Source organism: Nomascus leucogenys, chromosome 9, assembly GCF_006542625.1.
Source record: "Nomascus leucogenys isolate Asia chromosome 9, Asia_NLE_v1, whole genome shotgun sequence".
Taxonomy (NCBI): Eukaryota; Metazoa; Chordata; class Mammalia; order Primates; family Hylobatidae; genus Nomascus; species Nomascus leucogenys.
Window position 1 is genome coordinate 36,440,573 of NC_044389.1, and position 21,667 is coordinate 36,462,239.

Genomic DNA, 21,667 nt, shown 5'->3' on the forward strand with positions numbered 1-21,667 from the left:
TAATTGTTCAATTATTTTCAGAGATGATGGTTAGATGGGCTGGGCGTGGCTGACGAATCTGCATTAGAAAAATCTCTTCAAAAAAAGATTCTATTAAAAAAAAATCGTCTGCCATTTCTACCTCTCATCCTTCCAAGTATTACTTATTATTCCTTAACAGAACTGCTGAGAGGTTTTACACTGGGCACAAGGAGCGGTCCCCAGGACCGTGCCTTGCAAATAAAAGCCCAGTCGCGCGCCTGCCCCGGGCGCGGCGCTGAGGAAGGGCGGCGGGAAGAGCAGAGCGGGACCGCGGCCTGGAGGGCCGTTGGCCGGGAGCACGAAGGGGCGAGCCCGCTAACGGCTTGCTTCCTATTGGACGGCGCGGCCCGTTGTGCGCATGTGCGGCCGGGTTCAAACCCAGGCGCAGGCCGAGCGTTCCTGTTTGTCGAGGGCGGAGCCGATGGCCGGGAAGTGTTGTTAGCGCTCGCCTTCCGGATCGCGGCCCCAGCGGCAGTCGCCGTAGACTTCAGGGTGTTGCTAGGCCGCCGCCCGGCAGTCCGGCGATTGGTTTCTTGCCCGGCCTCCCGGAGCTGTGGTCCGTGTGGGCTTCCACCTCAGACACTGGCGCCGGCTCAGCGGGGCCGGAACATGGCCGCGTCGGGTCTGGTAAGTGCGGGCACCCCCGCTCCAGGCGAGGGGTTGGGCGGCGGCCGGGGCACGGGCGCCCGAGGCGGGGCGGAAGGAAATGCCAGGCTGGGGCTGTGGCCTCTGAGGGATCTCAGTGGAAAGCCGCAGGAAGTTTTGACATCAAGTGTGATCGTGTGTCTATAACCAGAGTTAATTTGCTGTACTTTTATTATTTCCTAAGTTTTCATGTCGTCATTTCGTCTGTGCCTGCGTCTTACTCTTGAGAGGCGCTTATGATTTCTGCTGGGTTTTCAGTTTGTTTGTGTGTTTTTTTGAGACGCAGTCTTCTCTGTCCCCCAGGCTGGAGTGCAGGGGCGCGATCTTGCCTTCTGCTTTTTAGTCTAGCTCCAGTTCCTAGGCCTCCAGATACTTTTCTCCCCATGGTAGAAGTATTGAAACGCCTTAAAAGTGTGCCTTTGCGTCACACTTGCTAGTTGGGAGAAACAGATTATGTAACAAGTATGTCTCGAAATTATTTGACGTTTTCAGTTCTTCTGTCAAAATGGTGGCCTTTTATGCAGTTCTTGAGGCTGATTTATGGAGCATCAGTTATTGACAAATTCTTCTGAAAGACAGCTGTCAGTTGAAAGGTACAAGCTGTGAATGACTAATGGGGCAGACAACTCATATTTTGTTTACATATTTTTGGACTTCTTTGGTGTTCACTATTCTATATTTCATACTTTGGTTATGGTAACTATATAAAACCCGTGTCATTTCTTTTCTAATTTATCTCCCCTTCTAAGAAAATCTTCAGCTTCGATGATCTCCCATTATGTGACGTTATACATATAAACATAAAGAGTTGTATGAAAGAATAATATAATCTATACTTTTTACTATGAGCACATATATTGTTTACATTATATATAATCGGAAAAAAACAATAAAGCCATTCTCACTGTGGGGAGAGAAGCGGAATAAAGCTTACCAGATTCCTGCAGTTCAGTTTTTAAATGCCTGTCGTAACCTTAGAATTGTTTTGAGCCCTTAGGAGATGTTTGGTGTATAGCAGACCCATACTGGATGAAGTTACTTTGAAAATAAATTTTATTCGACTCTATCTTAAAGAAAACAAATTGATGATTTACTTTTCTTTCAGGATCATCTCAAAAATGGCTACAGAAGAAGATTTTGTCGACCTTCCAGGTGATTTATATACTTAAGCTTTTAAGATTATTTTTATTCTCATCGTTAATAGATTTTTAAATGAAGAAAGGAAAAGCTATCACCTCTGACTAATATAATGATTTCTATGCCCACTGATTAAGGGTAGTCATCTTATACTAACAGGGGAATGTTAATGCAAGCAGTGCAATGACTTTGTGGCTGTGAAAAAAGAAATTCACCTGATAAAATAGTGGAACCAGGAAGAGGGAGTCTCAGTTCTGACTAAGTGACTGCCATGGGAAAAGCCTTTTGTAGAATGAATCAAATGGTAAAATTAAAGATGTAGTTTATTCAGTGGGGCAAAAAGAAAAATAGTACATGCTGTCATGCATTTATTTGTTGAGTGCTTATTTGGGTTGTTTTGGTTCTTCTTTTAGTTGTAAAACCTGTAAAAAGTAAATTTTCTGGTTAAATATTTACTAGTAATAGGATGAAAAGCATGTTTTTAAAAGTGAATAACATCTTGTTTATTGAGCTGTGATTTTAGTAGGTCTAGTGGGGCACGGAAGTATGTTCTTTTGTTTACAAGAAGCTTTGATTTCTCTTGGGAAAATGTATATGTACATTTGTGAAATAATTTAATGGACAAAAATTATTACTTGCAATGCTGAAGTAATGACTTGTGTATCATAGAGAGTAGGCCTATATATAATTAGGCATTAACTTGCAGTATAGACAGCCATGTGAGAAATTAGGGATTTGTGTGTTGTCGATGTTAAGAAAAGCTTTAAAGTTGTAGTGTAACTTTGGTGGACCTTGAATAGGTATTTAAAGACTAAGATAAAGTACATTCCAGACATGGAAAGTAACCTAACGAAGGAACCAAAGTAGGAATACATATATTTGTCAGTAGCAGAGAGACCTGATTTAAGAAGGTTGAATATGTTGGGTAGAAGTGGAAAACAAGACCATATGAGTTGGATTGAGCCATAAAATGGATATGTTAGGCTTTAGGCATCTATTACAGGCTTGAATAAGCTGTCCTAAATCTTCTGTGGAATAAGGGCTATCTGATGTAAACACACACACACATTTAAAAAAGCAAAGACGTTTGATGTTTGCAAAGTAGCTTAAGGAAGGGGTTGTAGTAATCTAGACATGGTGGAGGTGCTTTTATGCTAAGGTAATAATGACAAGGGGGAAGAAAAGATGAACTTGATAAATTTTGAAAAAGCTGTTGCCTAATGTGACCTGCGTTCTAATAGTGACTCTGCATTATCACCTTGGCAAATCTGATCTTTTTGGATCTCATCCTTGAAATAGGTAATTGCAGGAGTGTATTTATAGCTGTGTAATATATGCACCTGTAGGTGGTATTTTGGGGTGGTGTCAAGGCCAGAATTTATAATAGTCAACTGTATATATTCTGGTAGAAAACCAGCCAGTAACACTAATTAGGTTTACAAACTGAGTTAGGCCATTTGACCATTTTGGGTTTCAGTTTGCCTATCTGCAAAATGAGGGCATAGGATTCAGCTAGGGGTTTTTAACTAGATTTGCACATCAGAATTATCTCCATCACCCTAGGAAATCTAATTAAATTGGTTTGTGGGAAGTGACCAATTATATGTATTTCTGCAAAGCTCCAAAAGTAACTTTACGCATCTATTTGGATGATAATTATTGGACTGGATGAGTTCTGAGATCTTTCAGTTATAAAACTTGATGACGGATGACCTGATAATGCACTGTGGCTCACAGTTTTTAATTACTGCATATATAGTACTTTTCGAGCTCTCAAGAATAATACGAATGTTGTAGATCAGGGATCAGTAAACTCTGGCTGATGGGCCAGCCACATGTTTTGTCACAGGTTTGGTTTCAGTTTTGTTGGAACACAGCCATGCCTCTTTGTTTACACACTGTCTGCGGTTGCTTTTGGGCTAGAATGGGAGAGTCGACTGGTTGTGACAGAGACTATGGTTTACAAGCCTAAAATATTTACCATCTGGCCCTTTAAGCAAAAGTTTGTCCACCCTGTTAGAGATGCATGTCAATTTTATACTGATTGAAATCCAGATGTTCTTCAACAGGTAAATGGTTAACACTGTGCTACACACAGCGTGGAACACTACTTGACTCTAAAAAGCAGTGAAATATGATACATTCAACTTGGATTGATTTGCATAGAATTGTGTTGAGTGAAAAAAGCCAAGGCAAGAGGATACATGTTGTGTGATTCTAGTTACATATGATTGTTTCCAAATGACAGAATTTTAGAAATGGAGGACAGATTAGTGGTTGCCAGAGGTTAGGAATGAGAAGAGGCAGGAAGGAGATGAGAGAAAGGTGGTTATGATTACAGAAGGACATAGAGGATCTTTGCGATGATGGAACTATTCAGTATCTTGACTCTGGTTGTTTTATCTGCACCTACAGATGTGATACATTTTGTATATATACACACAAACATGAATATATTGAGAAATGAGTACATGTAGAACTGGAGAAATCAAAATAGCATTGGTAGATTGTATCAATATCAGTATCCTGATTGTGATAATATGCTATAGTTTTGCAAAATATTAGCACTGAGGAGAACTAGGTAAAGTGAACAAGGGATCTGTATTATGTTTTATAGCTGGGTGTGAATCTACAAGCTCAATATAATTTTTAATTAAAATTTATACTGATTCATAAACTGTTAAGATTAATCAATGATACTGAATCAGAAATGCATTTGAGAATTTACAGGGAGGAATATGTTACTTGGAGATGTGACTGAAGTCTGTTAAAGAAGCATTTCAGGACTGATTGGATTCATTCAAAAAAATTTGTGTTTTTGAGATACAGCAGTAATCTAAAACAGCTTTAGACATGGCTGTTCAACTAAGAAATATTAATTGATAATGTAGATTATGATATACTAATTCTCATTAGGAAGGAAAGAGTTCACTTGAGGGAACATATAGACCCTCAAGTACTTGTTTTGTCTTCAAATAGTAAAGATATTTTACATATTAAGTAAATTTATATTTTTATAATGAGATGTGGAATTTTCAAATAGATGGTAATACAAAGAAATATCTTCTGAAAATGACAGGCTGTATTTTTCCTTTCTTTGTTAGGGCACGTGACATTAACACAGAGCAAGGCCAGAATGTTCTGGAAATCTTACAAGACTGTTTTGAAGAAAAAAGTAAGGCTTCATTTCAAGTTGGAATTTAAGGGTTAGAGGGATGAAAATATGAATTTGTCATGGTAATTAATATCAAATGCAGCAAATATGTTCTAGGGTTTAAATATATGGAAAATATTTTCCCTGGTATTTTGAGTTCATATGTAATCCTTTGTGTACCTTCTGGTATACTTAGGATAATACTGACAAAAAATAATAACGACAATAATTTGTCATCCCCTTTAGTTCACATTAGATTACTGTAATCTGGAAGTCCATACATAATTATCATACACAAGAAAAAGTATTTTATTATTTATTTATTTATTGAGACATAGTCCTGCTGTGTCACCCAAGCTGTAGTACAGTGGCGCTATCTCAACTCACTGCAACCTTTGCCTCCCAGGTTCAAGTAATTCTTGTGCCTCAGCCTTCCAGGTAGCTGGGATTACAGGTGTGTGCCACCACGCCTGGCTAATTTTTGTATTTTTTGGTAGAGACCATGTTTCACCATGTTGGCCAGTCTGGTCTCGAACTCCTGCCCTCCAGTGATCTGCCCTCTTCAGCCTCCCAAAGTTTTGGGATTACAGGCATAAGCCACTGCATCCAGCCAGAAAAAATATATAATGAAAATAGATGTGTAGAATTCTTGGGATCGCTGGAGAATTTGAGATAATCTTTGGTGATTTACATATCTGTTTAAGGAAGTCATAAATTACAGCAAAAACTTTTCCAAATGCTGATTAGCATCAGCAGGTATTGGAATAAGAGAATAAGCCACCCAAAGAAATAGGGGCAGATGATAGAAAAGAATGTTTTCTATACAAGCTCTGAAAGAAGAGCTGGCATATATTGATACTTCAGGTGTTTGCTTTTCTTATTTCCTGATGCTTCTCAGGAACATTTGAATATTGAATTGAGGTCTCTACTTGATTTAAGCTAATTGTCAGTGAGTCAACAGATGGTTCTTCACGTGTCATATACAGCTACTTTTAATTTTAACTAATATTACACTATATCTTGTTTTTGAAAATTTCATACTTTTGTTTTAGGTCTTGCCAATGATTTTAGTACAAATTCTACAAAATCAGTGCCTAATTCAACACGCAAAATAAAAGACACTTGTATTCAGTCACCAAGCAAAGAGGTGAGTGATAAAGAAGAGCTGGTAAAGGTTTAATATTTTAATGAATGAAGGTATAAACAATATACTTATGTATATTTTAGTTGTTTGTAAGTCTTATTCTTGAAAGGGAATTCTGTATTATCAATGTGACTTTCTATAGAATTTGGAGGTATTTTGTGAAAAGTTTTATTTGATATTTTGTGTTGGAATTGGGATTATGGGAATTAGAATTATCAAATTGTAATAAACATTTTTCACTTCTACAATAATACTCAAATTAGGTTTTTAGGAAAATGGGCAGCGATCAAAGTTGCTAATCAGGTTGACAGGGTTGGTTATATTCAAATAAACGAAGGCACTTCATTGTACAGGGAAATCAATCTTCTGTTGATTATATATTTTAATTGTTTGCTGTTAGTTTGATCAGAAATAAAGTATTGGTTGACTTAACTATACTAAATAGCAGACTTTCAAATAAAGTATTTGAAGCTAATCTAAGGCAAATTATTCAAAAGCACAATACTAATTAGAAAAATCATATAGTGCTAGAAATAACACTTACTAGAAAACTGTAAAAGGCAATCAACATATGAAACATATGTAGCCTTTTCGTTCCAAGCAATGAAGACAAAACCATTTCTTTCAGAATTGAGAGGCCTTCTGAAACATGATAAATTACAATGGTTTTTGAAAGTTAAAGCAACTTTAGGTTTTCTGGGATAAACTTGACTTAGTCATAAAGTATTAACTTTTTTTGATTAGGTTTGCCTAATATTGAAGATGTTTGCATCTGTGTTTATGAATAATATTGTCTTTTTTTTTTTAAATGTTCTTACAGGGCTTTGGTATCAAGGTTATGCTAGAGGTTCCTCTTCTAGGTAGAATGCAGTAAGTCACAGAAGGCTAACACTCCTGCTAAAGCAGCTATTTAAAAAAAAATGGAAACAAATTTTAGAGATATGAGAAGCTGTGGAAACAATAAAGACTAGCAAAATATAGTCTGTAGGTAATTTTCTTCCCTTCTGAGACAGAATTCTTCTCTACTATGTCCCGTTACTTATGGAGGTTTTCCACTCTGGCTGGTAGATTATTCTAGGTCCTTTGTAACTGAGAGGATATTCCCCCACAAGGCTTTGGGTGGTTCTTTCTCTGGTTTTCTTACAACACATTGTCTGATCAATATTTGATTGAATGCTTGAGAGAGATCTGCACATTCTGCAGTTTTCTCTATGTAACCATCTCCTGTCCAGTACTTGACCCTGCAAGTTCTAACCACTTTTTCCTGAATCCTCAGCTTTGGCTCCTCAACTGAGGATGTCCCCTGTGTGTCACATCCTGGAAATGGGTGATCAGAGGGTTCACCTGATTTGTTTCCCATCTCAAGAATCATTCTCTTTGGTTTTTCAATTTCGTATTTCTTGAGAATCTTGTATGTTTTTTCTTTTTTTAAAATTGATTCAGGCAGGAGGGTAAATCTGGTCCCTTTTAAGACATTGTGCTCTAAAGCCAAGGTCCACTGCAATGACTTCTAAATGACTTTAGGCCAAAGAAGAAAGCATGTTGGGAATATAAAATATTCTGAATGAAGATAATAATATGACTTATCAGAACTTGTGAGATTTAGCTAAAATAGTGTTAGAGGGAATTCATAACTTTAAATGTATAAGAAATAACTTATATAACTTTAAATGTATAAGAAATAAGAAGTGTTCAAAATAAAGGTTCTACTCTGTGTTTGTACTGGTCTTGTAAAATGAGTTGTTCAGTATTTTCTCTTTCTCTTTTCTCCTGAAGTGTTTTTATGAATCACTATTATTTCTTTCTCAAATATTTGGTGGAATTCATAGGAGTTTTCTCTTTGTGAGAATTTTAAAATATGAATTTATTTATTGATTGATTTATTTTCTGAGACAGGGTTTCACTCTTTAGCCCAGGATGGAGTGCCATGACATGATCACAGCTCTCTGAAGCCTTGAACTTTTCCTGGGCTCAAACCCTCCCGTCTCAGCCTACTGAATACCTAGGACTATAGGTGCATTTCACCATGCTGGCCTGCTTAGTTATTTATTTATTATTTCTCTATTTATCTGTCTTGAGACAAAGTCTTGCTCTGTCACCCATGCTGGAGTGTAATGGTGCTATCTTGGCTCACTGCAACCTCTGCCTCCTGGGTACAAATGATTCTCCTGCCTCAGTCCCCCAAGTAGCTGGGGTTACAGGCGCCCACCTCCACACCTGGCTAATATTTGTATTTTTAGTAGAGATGGGGTTTAACCATGTTGACCAGGCTGGTCTCAAACTCCTGATCTCAAGTGATCCTCCTGCATTGGCCTCCCACAGGGCTGGGATTACAGGTGTGAGCCACTGTGCCTGGCCATTTTAAAATTTTTCTTTTTTTTTTTTTTTTTTTTTGAGATGGAGTCTCGCTGTGTCACCCAGGCTGGAGTGCAGTGGCGCAATCTTGGCCCACTGCAAGCTCCGCCTCCCGGGTTCACGCCATTCTCCTGCCTCAGCCTCTCCGAGTAGCTGGGACTACAGGCGTCCACCACCACGCCCGGCTAATTTTTTTTTTTTTTTTGATTTTTAGTAGAGACGGGGTTTCACTGTGGTCTCGATTTCCTGACCTTGTGATCCGCCCGCCTCGGCCTCCCAAAGTGCTGGGATTACAAGCGTGAGCCACCACGCCCGGCCTAAAATTTTTCTTTACAGAGGCAGGGTCTCACTGTGTTGCCTCGGCTTGTCTCAAACTTCTGGGCTCAAGCAATCCTCCTGCCTCAGCTTCCCAAAGCATTGGGATTACAGGCATGAGCACTGTGCCTGGCCTCACTTTTGTTTTCTTATGAAACATAATACATTAAAATACACAAATTGCCTGTATATTTCATTGAATTTTTACAACTGCTACCTAGATGACGATATGGAACATGAAAGATTTAGATTTTACTTAATAGTTTCCGTAGACAATTTAGATTTTCTATTTTTTTTAAATGTTCTACTTAATTTTCTTTTTTTAGGGATTTGTTCATTTTATTTAAATTTTCCAGTTTATTTGGATAATGTTGTTTTGTCCTGTCTTTTTACAGTCTTGTTAATGTCTGTAGCATCTACATTTATATCCCTTTTTTTATACCTGACATTGGTTATTTATGCCTTATCTTTTTTTTTTTTATTTTTTTAAATTAGAGGTAGGGATCTTGGTGTGTTGCCCAAGCTGGATTAGAACGCCTGGGCTTAAGTGATCCTCCCTACGCTAAGGAATAGCTGGGACTACTGCTCATGAGGCACGTGCCACTGCACCTGCCGTGCCTTGTCTTTTTCATTGATTAGTTTTGTCAGGGTTTATCAATTCTGGTCTTTCAGAAAACCAAGTTTGGCTTTGTCGGTCCTCTCATTTGCTTGTTTTTAGTTTCATTATTTTTTTCTTAATTGTATTTTTCATATATTCTTTATTTTTATTTTTATATTATTGATTTTTTCTAATCCTTGAGATGGATGCTTCCAAACAACAGAGACTTTGTAGGTGTTAGGGTTTTTTTTCAGGTAGGGCCTTTCCATGCAGCAAGCTTGGCCTAGGCCTTCCACATAAGAAATGGAATTTGTTTTCTTGATTTGAAAATAAAATCAGACTTAAGACTTACTATCTTATAGGCTTTTCTGTTTGCGAACTTGAGATTCCCAAGTCTAGTTATTACTTCACATTTGTTTGTCTTTAAGTAAAATAAGATATGACTCTGTAGGTTTTAACTGAAACACAGCCGAGCTTCATAAAATAAATTAGTTTTTCCTCTTCTGTTTTCTGGGATAACTTGATTAAGCAAAAATGATCTGTTTCTTCAAATTTAGATCATTTGTAAAACATATGGTTGGGGCTTTTTGGTGGGGATGTTTGTGATTACCACCTTATTCAATGATCTGTTACATTTTTTATATTTCTTTTGCCAGTTTTGGCATTTTATAATTTTCTTGAAACATTTCCTCTGTTCTCAATTTGTGTATAGTCAACTTCATGATCTTTCTCACAGTTATTACTCTCTTTTTATTGCTGATTTTCACCTTTTTAAATTATCTGTGTTGTTAGAGGTATTTTTCTGTCATTAACATTTTCAAAGAATCAGCAGTCTATTCTGGTTCACTATTTTATTCTCTTCCCTATCTTTTTACATACTTTTCTTCTTAATTTGTTGGAAGAATGATTTTTAAAGCTCAAAGGCGTTATGTACATGGAAGTTAAAATAGTTCCATAAATTCCACAGAAAAACAGTAGACCCCACTTTTCCTCCTCCAAGTCCAACTTCTTAGTCTTAGCTATTTCTCTAGGTATTTTGACTCCATATTTCTAAATAATGTTTATATTGCTGTTTCTTGATTTTTTTTTCCAGTCTTTGCTATTGATTATTGGCTTTCTACTATGGAAGTTTAGACTTTATTTGTCATATAGTTTCTACTTCCCACCACAACACATAAACTTCCATTCTTTAGGACATCATAATTTTTAGTAGGATTAGTATTTAGTGTTTATGGTATTATTACGACTGTTTTAGTAGTCACAGCTATGTAGAGTACTAATGGTTAAATTTTCTTTGTGTACAGTTCTTAATTTTCTCTTGATTTAATTTTGGTTTTTCCATTTTTGACTTTCTGTGCACCTATGACTAATTCATCACCAGTTTTCTATGACAAACGTCTAAGTATAAATGTCTTAGTATGTGTAGACACATTAATTTATCATTTTCAGCTTTGCTGTCTCTGCTCTTTTTTTTTTCTTCAATCTACCCTTAGACCTATCACACAGGTTTTGTCATGTACTGTCTCTGTATCACAGGGAGTCCCTTTGCTTTTCTCCTGAATTGCAACTCTTATTTCTTGGATCTTTGTTTTTGAGACGGAGTCTCACTCTGTCGCCCAGGCTGGAGTGCAGTGGTGCAGTCTCGGCTCACTGCAAGCTCCGCCTCCCGGGTTCCCGCCATTCTCCCGCCTCAGCCTCTCTGAGTAGCTGGGACTACAGGCGCCCGCCACCACGCCCAGCTAATTTTTTGCATTTTTAGTAGAGACGGGGTTTCACCGTGGTCTCGATCTCCTGACCTCGTGATCCGCCTGCCTCGGCCTCCCAAAGTGCTGGGATTACAAGCGAGAGCCACCGCGCCCGGCTATATTTCTTGGATCTTAAATCTTCGTTTTTTCGTGGCCTCTCCTTTTTTGGTGGGGCTCATCCTTTAGTAGCTTTCTGAGAATTTAAGACCTTAATTGTTTAAAAATGCCATAGTTTTACCTTCATGATGGGTAATTTGGGTGAGTACAGGATTCTAGATTAGAAATTATTTTCCTTTAATTAAAAAATAGTACATATTTTTTTCATATCAAGCCTCCCTTTTAGTCAGGTGTATTTTCCCTTAGACTTTTAAAAATGTTGCTTTCTTTTATTTTAGCTTCTCCTGTTGAGAAGACTGTTTTGATTCCATGATCCTTTGTGACTGTTTTTTTCCTCTTGGCAGGCTTTTAGGATCATGTCATCTGTCTTTAGTGATCTAAATGTTTATTATATTCCTTGACATTAGGTTCATCTAACCCTTTTCATAAATGTTTCTTCAGTTTGTTTTCTGCAAGTACCTTTTTTACTTATTTTGCTCATTACCTGGCCTTTTTCATACGTCCAGTGATCCTTCGCTGCCTCCTCTTGTTTGAAAGTGGGAAACTAAAACACATTGGAAGCTCTATATGCCTAGTAAAATTTGTAGACTGGTGGATGTCACTGTGGTGTAGTTTGGTCCATTTCATTGTTGGTGTCCTGGTGTTAATATCTGTAGATTTGTTTTCTCTTGGCCTGGTAAGTATTTCTCACAAAGAAATCTTTCCCACTTGGCGGTTCGAGTCTAACTGCGATTGTTTTCAATTTCAGTCAGTTGTGGCAAAGGGGAAAGTGCAGTTTAAATGCTCCTACTTCATATCTCTGGTTTTCATGTACTGCCCTTAACTTCACCTGTGTCTTATGCCACTAATGTCACAGTCTCTCTGATTTAGAAACTCGAGAGTAAATAATCTTCTGATAGGTTTGGGAGGGGCTCTTCGGTTTTACTACCTTCTTTTTTTGAGACAGAGTCTTACTCTGTCACTTGGACTGGAGTGCAGTGGCAGGATTTCGGCAATCTCTGCCTCCCGGGTTCAAGCAGTTCTCCTGTCTCAGCCTCTCGAGTAGCTGGGACTACAGGCGCCTGTCACCATGCCTGGTTAATTTTTGTATCTTTAGTAGAGACAAGATTTCACCATATTAATCAGGCTGGTCTTGAACTCCTGACCTCAGGTGATCCACCTGCCTCAGCCTCCCAAAGTGTGGAGATTACAGGTGTGAGCCACTGCACCCAGCCAGTTTAACTACTTTCTATACACACTTTTTTTTTCTGCGACAAAAGACACATTCAGCTATACAGGCTTTTAACACATTCTGTTTGCATGCCTCTTCTTTTTTTTGAGGCAGGGTCTTGCTCTGTTGCTGGAGTGCAGTGGTGTGCTCATAGCCCACTGCAACCTCAAACCTCTGGGCTCAGGTGATCCTCCTGCCTCAGCCTCCTGAGTAGGTAGAATTACAAGCATGCACCACCACTCTTGGCTAATTTTTTATTTTTACACAGAGATGTGGTCTTGCTAAGTTTCCCAGGCTGATCTTGAATTCTTGACCTCAAGTGATCCTCCTGCCTTGGCCTCCCAAAGTGCTGGGATTACAGGTGTGAGCCACTGCATCTGGCCTGCCCCTTTTTTTTAGTGATGTCTTGTGATTCTACTAATCTTTATAGGTTCCTCCATAAACAGTAATCTGTCTGCTTCTGGGTTTTCTCCATTGCTAGCATGTTTCTATTCTCTCTGGATTGCTGAATTACCAGTAATTTGCTTTTCAACCTAAAAATGTTTGCTGACATGTCTCATCTACTCCTTTGTCTTGCTGTTCATCCTTCTGAATTTGTTTTTAAAAATCTTTAATGAGATACTAAGAGAGAGCAGAGATTAAATGAAAGCCTGCCTCTGTCTTTTTATGGAATTGAATTCCATACTGTGGTCACTCAACGGCAGTGTAGTGTATTAGTCCATTTTCACACTGCTGATAAACACATTCCTAAGACTGGGAAGAAAAGGAGGTTTAATTTGACTTATGGTTCCACATGGCTTAGAGGCCTCATAATCATGGCATAGGGCGAAAGGCACTTCTTCCATGATGGTGGCAAGAGAAAAATGAGGAAGAAACTAAAGTGGAAACCCCTGAGAAACCCATGAGATCTTGTGAGACTTATTCACTATCACGAGAATAGCACGGGAAAGACTGGCCCTGATGATTGAGTTGTCTCCCCCGGGCCCCTTCCACAACACAGGGACATTCTGGGAGATACAATTCAAATTGAGATTTGGTTGGGGACACAGCCAAACCATATCAGTCTGTCATTTATTTATTTCTCTACTGTGCCGATACTATGTCCACACTTCTGCTACCACTTGTGACAGAGGTCCCACTACCATCCACATTTGGTGCTTCACTAAAAGGACTCGGGAGACGTGACATATAGTTGAACTCATGACTGATACTTATTTTTATTTATTTGCTTTTTTAAAAATTATTATTTTACTTTAAATTCTAGGGTACATGTGCACAACGTGCAGGTTTGTTACGTATGTATACATGTGCCATGTTGGTGTGCTGTACCTGTTAACTCGTCATTTACATTAGGTGTATCTCCTAATGCTATCCCTCCCCGCTCCCCCTACCCCCCAGCAGGCCCCGGTGTGTGATGTTCCCCTTCCTGTGTCCAAGTGTTCTCATTGTTCAATTCCCATTTATGAGTGAGAACATGCGGTGTTTGGTTTTTTGTCCTTGTGATAGTTTGCTGAGAATGATGCTTTCCAGCTTCATCCATGTCCCTACAAAGGACATGAACTCGTCATTTTTTATGGCTGCATAGTATTCCATGGTATATATGTGCCACATTTTCTTAATCCAGTCTATCATTGATGGACATTTGGGTTGGTTCCAAGTCTTTGCTATTGTGAGTAGTGCTGCAATAAACCTAAGTGTGCATGTGTCTTTATAGCAGCATGATTTATAATCCTTTGGGTATATACCCAGTAATGGGATGGCTGAGTCAAATGGTATTTCTAGTTCTAGATCCCTGAGGAATTGCCACACTGACTTCCACAATGGCTGAACTAGTTTACAGTCCCACCAACAGTGTAAAAGTGTTCCTATTTCTCCACATCCTCTCCAGCACCTGTTGTTTCCTGACTTTTTAATGATCGCCATTCTAACTAGTGTGAAGTGGTATCTCATTGTGGTTTTGATTTGCATTTCTCTGATGGCCAGTGCTGATGAGCATTTTTTCATGTGTCTGTTGGCTGCATAGATGTCTTCTTTTGAGAAGTGTCTGTTCATGTCCTTTGCCCACTTTTTGATGGGCTTGTTTGATTTTTTCTTGTAAATTCGTTTAAGTTCTTTGTAGATTCTGGATATTAGCCCTTTGTCAGATGGATAGATTGTAAAAATTTTCTTCCATTCTGTAGGTTGCCTGTTCACTCTGGTGGTAGTTTCTTTTGCTGTGCAGAAGCTCTTTAGTTTAATTAGATCCCATTTGTCAATTTTGGCTTTTGTTGCCATTGCTTTTGGTGTTTTTCATACTGATACTTACTATAGTCATTCAGCCAGGATACACAGCTGGGTCAGTAAGGGAAAAATGCGCATTAGCAGAGTCTGGAGGAATCCATATATAGGCTTCCTGTGCTCCCCAAGGGGCCATATAGAATGTACTCATTCCCTCCAGCAGTGAAATGCAGTAACGTGTATACATTTTTTTTCCTCAGAGAAGCCTTTTGAAACTCAGCCTGTTTTCAATGGGGGTTGGTCCCATAGGCATCCTCTGCCTACCAAAATTTTACACACTCCCAGAAGGAAAGAAAGCAGATGTTCACCACAGATCACAGTGTTTATACAAACAGTCTAGGCAGGCTGGCACAGCAGGTGCAACCTTGTCTGTTGGTAATGGAGGGAACATTCTAAAAGTCAAGTCTCCAGATGCCAACCAAGGGGTAGCCCTGTAAGGTGGCCCTTTAAATATATCAGGCCTCCTATGTTAACTCTTTCCTGCAGAGTGAATCTCAATACTACAGTGTTTTACGTGTCTATTTTGAACTTTACATAGACAGGATTGTTATGTGCTTCTGCAGGTTGCTTTTTTTTCTGGTTAAAATAATAATTTATATTACTGTAGTTTATTTGTTGCATTGTTACATATGCAATATGGTATATCTATACTATAATTTATTTATTTAATAAGTTTATTCAGTCTTCTGTCCACATAGTTGCTGTTTAGAGCAATATTGTTTCTGTGATAGGTTGTATGAAATTTCAGCTTTACTGAATAATGCCAGATTGTTTTCCAAAGTAGCTATTACTTTAGAAATAAAATAAAAAGTAGAATAAAACTCTTAACAGCTGGTTTGTTGTTTTAGAATACTTGTTTTTCCCCCCATTTAAAAAACAAATATATTTCATCAGAATTGGTAAGTTAACAAAATAGTTCTAATGTATTTCTTCTGTGCTCAGTGCCAGAAATCACATCCAAAGTCAGTTCCAGTTTCTTCAAGGAAGAAAGAAGCCTCTCTGCAGTTTGTTGTAGAACCAAGTGAAGCCACCAACAGATCAGGTTGGTGGCATCCCCATGGGCATTATTTGCTTGGATATATTTAAAAAGTGAGAAATGCTAATGGTGCATGTGTTGCTTTGAGTATGAAGGTCAGGGTCAGCCCAGACAGAACTGTGAATTGTGAAATGGATGAATTGGTTTTTGATTTCCTTACAACTCCATGGTCAGTGCTCTTTTTCTCTCTTCTTCTCCATTTCCTTTAGTCAGTGATACATGCTACTACTTTCTAAAGTTTTCTTTCTTGTCATTTTTCAGATTAAAAGAGTGTTACTCTATTGAGTTAATAAAGGTTTAAAATAAGAATTTAGTCATTACTCCTATCATTCTGCTGAGGTAGCCTTTGAATAGTTCTATACCTTAACTGGTCCCCATAAATGAGAAAAAATAAAGGCGTATGTGTTTGTATGTGTCTGTGCCTGTACCTGCTTTCAGAAAAGGCTATTATAATTTCCTTTTACACCAATAGTGTAAGAGTACCTTTTACCTGATAGTCTATTTACTATTCTATGTTTTTGCCCATTCATTGATATTAAGCAATCTCATTTTTACTTTAGTGTCCATTTCCATGATTGCCAGAGTTTGAGCACCTTATGTTTATTGGCTGTTGGATTTTAATTGTTAAATGTGTGACTTTTATAGCTTTAAGTTTGTTTTAGTTAAAAGTTCTGTCTTATCCCAACTTAGATTTTTCACCTGAAAACCTTTTTTTAAAAAATAAAATTAAGTCTTTAACCATCTGGAATGTGTTTCGGTATGTAACATGACATAATCTTCTAAGTTTGTTTTCTTCCAGGTGGTCAGTTGTGTCAGATCTGTTTATTAAATTAAAAAAAAATCTGTTCTCTTCTGAATGTACTACTTTTATTATATATTAAATCTCACATAACATTCAACATACTTTTGAATTTTGATATATTTGTTTTTTCGTCTGTCAACACAATACTCTTGTTACTAATAGTAGCTTTATAGTATGTCCTGATATAAATACCTTCACTATTCCACTGCCATTCTGCAGCCTTTTTTCTTTCTATGAGCTTTTAGTTTTATCCAATTCCAAACAAACTTTTGGAATTCTAACTAGAATTGCATTTAATTTATGTAGTAATTTTGTGAGAATTCACATTTTTTATGCTATTTAGGTTTTTTACAAAATAAATTATGTTTCTTTCTGATAAAAATGTTAATCTGGGGCCAGGAGTGGTTGCTCATGCCTGTAATCCCAGCACTTTGGGAGGCTGAGGCAGGTGGATCAGTTGAGGTCAGGAGTTTGAGACCAGCATGGCAACATGGTAAAACTCCATCTCTACCAAAATTTGCCAGGCGTGGTGGCAAGTGCCTGTTATCCCAGGTACTTGGGAGGCTGAGTCAGGAGAATCGCTTGAGCCTAGGAGCTGGAGCTTGCAGTGAGCCGAAGATTGCGCCACTGCACTCCAGCCTGGGCGACAGAGTGAGACCCCGTCTCCAAAAAAAAAAAAAAAAAAAAAAATTAATCTGAAGGACACTGTCAAGAGTGTGAAAGGGCAACCAGACTAGGTGAAAATATTTGCAAATAATTTACCTGAAAAGGATGATAGAGATTTATAATCAGAATATATAAAGAACTTCTATAGCTCAACAACAGAAAAACCAAACAACCCAAATAAAAGATGAGCAAAGGACTTGAATAGACCTTTCTCCAAAGAAGGTATGCAATTGGCCAATAAATATATGAAAGGATGCTTGAAATCTTCAGTCATTAGAGAATGCAAATCAAGACCCTAGGGAGATACCACTTTACACTCACTAGGTTAGCTATTATTTAAAACTAGAAAAGGAAAATAAGTGTTGAAGATATGGATAAATGAAAACCTTCATGCATCACTGGTGGGAATGTAAAATGGTGCAGCCACCGTGGAAAACAATTTGATAGTTTCTCAAAAAGTTAAACATAGAACTACCATATGACCCAATACTTCCCTCCTAGGTATATACCCAAAAGAATTGAAAGCAGGGGTGGAAGCAAACATTTGTATACTAATATTTGTAGCAGTATTATTCACAATACTCAAAAGGTATAAACAAGCCAAGTGTCCGTCAACAGATGAATGGATAAACAGCCTGTGATTTATACATAGAATATAATATTAGTCATTAAAAACAAAGTTCTGCTGTGTAACATAGCATAGAAGAATCTTGAACACATTAAAACATGCAAACTGAAATAAACCAGACAAAAAAGGACAAAAATTTTGTAGTTACACTTACATGAGGTATTTATAATAGGTAAATTTAGAGATAGGAAGCAGAATAGAGGTTGCAGGGGATTGGGGTAGGGGGTAATGGTGATTTAATGTTTGATGTGTGCAGAATTTGAGATGATGAAAAAGTTCTAGAAATGATGATGGTTGCACAGTGTTATGAATGTACTTAGTGCCATTAAATTGTACACTCATAAATGGTTAATATGGTAAATTTCATGTTTTATCATAAAAAATATTTTAATAAAGCCTGTCTCCTGGCTCCCCATTCTCCCCTCCCTCATAGTATTGGGTCTTTGACTTTCTTGTTAAGGTTAATCCTAACTGTACTATAATTTTTGTACTATTCTGAACATTTTTTAAATTATGAGGCTAATTTTTGTACCAAAATTTTAATTCAGCACTTACGAAGGTTTTTAAAAAAATTAATTCTAGACCTTTAAAAATTGGAATCTTTTAGTTTTCTTTAAGCTGTATAACCATGTCATCAGCTAAAGAGAGGTTTTATTTGTTATGTTTAATCTGATTATTTCAGTCTTCTTGCCTTTGCTAGAATCTCTGAGTCAATGTTGTTTAATAATGATTATATTAGGTATCCATGTCTGTTCTATGATTTTCACTGAAATTGGTACTGTGCCACTTAAAATAATAATTTTGGGTAGTTTGGGGTAAATTTAGTTTATGTCTTTAATTTCTTTTTCTTACTGTTATTAGCTAGTACTTCAGTATTGTGTTAAATAACAGTGATGGGTCCAAGCACCGTGGCTTAGGCCTATAGTTCCAGCACTTTGGGAGTCTGAGGTGGGAGAATCGCTTGAGGCCAGATGTTTGAGACCAGCCTAGGCAACGTAGTGAGAACTTGTCTCTACAAAAAAACACAAAAATTTAGCCTGTGCAGTGGCGTGTGCCTATAGCCCTGCCTACTTGGGAGACTGAGGTGGGAGAGTCACTTGAGCTCAAAAGGTTGAGGCTGCAGTGAGCTGTGCTAGTGCCACCCCGCTCCAGCCTGGGTACAGAGTCAGATCCTGTCTCAAAAAAAAAAAAAAAAAAAGGATGGGGTGAAAATTCTAGCCTTGTTCCTGCTCTTAGAAAGCATTTGATCTTTCACATTAAGTATATGATATTAGCTGTAAGTTTTTAATAGATGTTTTTTATAGGGTTGGGAAATTTTCTCCTGCCACTCTGCTGAGAATTTTTAATCATAGGTAATGTGGATTTTGTCAAATGCATGCATTTTTTGCATAAATCCATATGATCATATGATTTTTCTTCTTTGATCTGTTGATATGGTGGCTTATACAGATTGATTTTTGAATGTTTAACCAGCCTTGCATAAAATTTCCATGTGGTCATGGTGTATTATTGATTTGAGCTCTTTTTCCCTTTTCAAATGTATTCATTTGGCATAAATTTCCCCCTCAGCACTGTTGTAGCTGCATGCCACAGGTTTTGTATCTTATATTTTCTGTTCATTTCACTTATTTGGATGTATTTTTAAATATCTTTTCAGAGTTTAGCCTATTGGTTATTTAGAAGTGTGTTAATTTTCCAGTGTTTGGTAATTTCGTAATATCTTTTCCTTATTAATTTCTGATCTTGATTCCTTTATGACATAGTATGCACTGTGTAATTTCAGTTCTTCTACATTTATGAAGATTTGTTTTATGACCCAAGATATTGCATGTCTTTATGAATGATTCACGGGCATTTAAAAAAATGTTTTCTGTTGTTGGGTGTAGTTACCTATAAATGTCAATTATTGTGCATTATTACTATTGTTTATGCATTGTTGAATGTGACTTGGTAAAATTTCGAGGATTTTTGTATTTAAGTAAGGAGAGATTGGTTTATAGTTTTTTTAATGCTGTGTTTGTATGGTTTTGTTGTCAAGGTAATATTTGCCTTATTAAATGAGTTGGGAATTATTCCCTTTTCTAATTTCTGGAAGGGACTGTGTAAAATTGGTGTTAATCCTTTAACTATTTGGTGTAACAGTCTCCGGTGAAATCATCTGGTCCAGGAGATTTTTTTTTTCAAGAACTTTTAAATAGCAGTATTAATTCTTTAGTAGTTATAGGACTATTTAGATTATCATTTTCATTGTGACCGTATTTTGGTAGTTTGTGTTTTCTGAGTTATCGGTCCATTTTTTCTAATCATCTGTCAAGTTTGTAAGCATAAAGTTGTTCATAGCATTACCGTATTTTTTTTTTTGAGTTTTTTTAAGTATTTTTTTTTAACTTTAAGTTCTGGGATACATGTGCTGAACACGCAGGTTTGTTACATAGATATACATGTGCCATGGTGGTTTGCTGCACCTGTCAACCCGTCATCTAGGTTTTAAGCCCCACATGCGTTAGGTATTTGTCCTAATGCTCTCCCTTCCCTTTCCCCACTCCCTGCGCAGGCCCCGGTGTGTGATGTTTCCCTCCCTGTGTCCATACGTTCTCATTGTTCTACTCTCACTTATGAGTGAGAACATGCAGCGTTTGGTTTTCTGTTTCTGTGTTAGTTTGTTGAGGATGATGGTTTCCAGCTTCATCCATGTCCCTGTAAAGGACATGAACTCATTCATTTTTATGGCTGCTTAGTATTCCATGGTGTATATGTGTCACATTTTCTTTATCCAGTCTATCATTGATGGGCATTTCGGTTGGTTCCAAGTCTTTGCTATTGTAAATAGTGCTGCAGTAAACATAGATGTGCATGTGTCTTTATAGAAGAATGATTTATAATCCTTTGGGTACATACCCAGTGATGGGATTGCTGGGTCGAATGGTGTATTTCTGGTTCTAGATCCTTGAGGAATCGCCACACTCTCTTCCACAATGGTTGAACTAATTTACACTCCCAACAGTGTAAAAGTCTTCCTATTTCTCCACATCCTTGCCAGCATCTGTTGTTTCTTGTGTTTTTAATGATCACTATTCTAACTGGTGTGAGATGGTATCTCATTGTGGTTTTGATTTGCATTCTTCTAATGACCAGTGATGAGTTTTTTTTTTAATTATGTTTGTTGGGTACATAAATGTCTTCTTCTGAGAAGTGTCTGTTCATATCTTTTGCCCACTTTTTGATGGGATTGTTTGTTTTTGTTTTTCTTGTAAATTTGTTTAAGTTTCTTTTAGATTCTGGATATTAGACCTTTGTCAGATGGAGAGGTTGTAAAAATATTCTCCCATTCTGTAGGTTGCCTGTTCACTCGTTTGCTGAGCAGAAGCTCTTTCGTTTAATTAGATCCCATTTGTCAGTTTTGGCTTTTGTTGCAATTGCTTTTGGTGTTTTAGTCATGAAGTCTTTGCCCATGCTTATGTCCTGAATGGTATTGCCTAGGTTTTCTTCTAGGGTTTTTATGATGTTAGGTCTTAAATTTAAGTCTTTAATCCATCTTGAGTTAATTTTTGTATAAGGTGTAAGGAAGGGGTCTAGTTTCAGTTTTCTGCATATGGCTAGCCAGTTTTCCCAGCACCATTTGTTAAATAGGGAATCCTTTCCTCATTGCTTGTTTTTGTCAGGTTTGTCAAAGATCAAATGGTTGTAGATGTGCGGTGTTATTTCTGAGGGCTCTGTTCTGTTCCATTGGTCTATATATCTGTTTTGGTACCAGTACCAAGCTGTTTTGGTTACTGTAGCCTTATAGTATAGTTTGAAGCCAGGTAGTGTGATTCCT

The 21,667-nt window shown here is 37.5% G+C and overlaps 1 protein-coding gene across 6 annotated transcripts in view; it reads left to right on the plus strand.

The window, feature by feature from the left end:
- Positions 1 to 425: 425 nt before the first annotated feature.
- CENPC (centromere protein C) overlaps positions 426 to 21,667 on the plus strand; it is a 91,759-nt gene continuing 70,517 nt past the window's right edge. For all 6 annotated transcript variants that reach the window (XR_004031712.1, XM_030818855.1, XM_003268421.4 and 3 more), the window contains exons 1-5: positions 426 to 648; positions 1,772 to 1,818; positions 4,908 to 4,978; positions 6,010 to 6,104; positions 15,661 to 15,760. Coding sequence is in view for 5 of the 6 variants with exons in the window: in XM_030818855.1 (XP_030674715.1) it covers positions 631 to 648; positions 1,772 to 1,818; positions 4,908 to 4,978; positions 6,010 to 6,104; positions 15,661 to 15,760 (331 nt within the window). In the remaining variant the exon portion in view is untranslated. The remainder of the gene's footprint in view (positions 649 to 1,771; positions 1,819 to 4,907; positions 4,979 to 6,009; positions 6,105 to 15,660; positions 15,761 to 21,667) is intronic.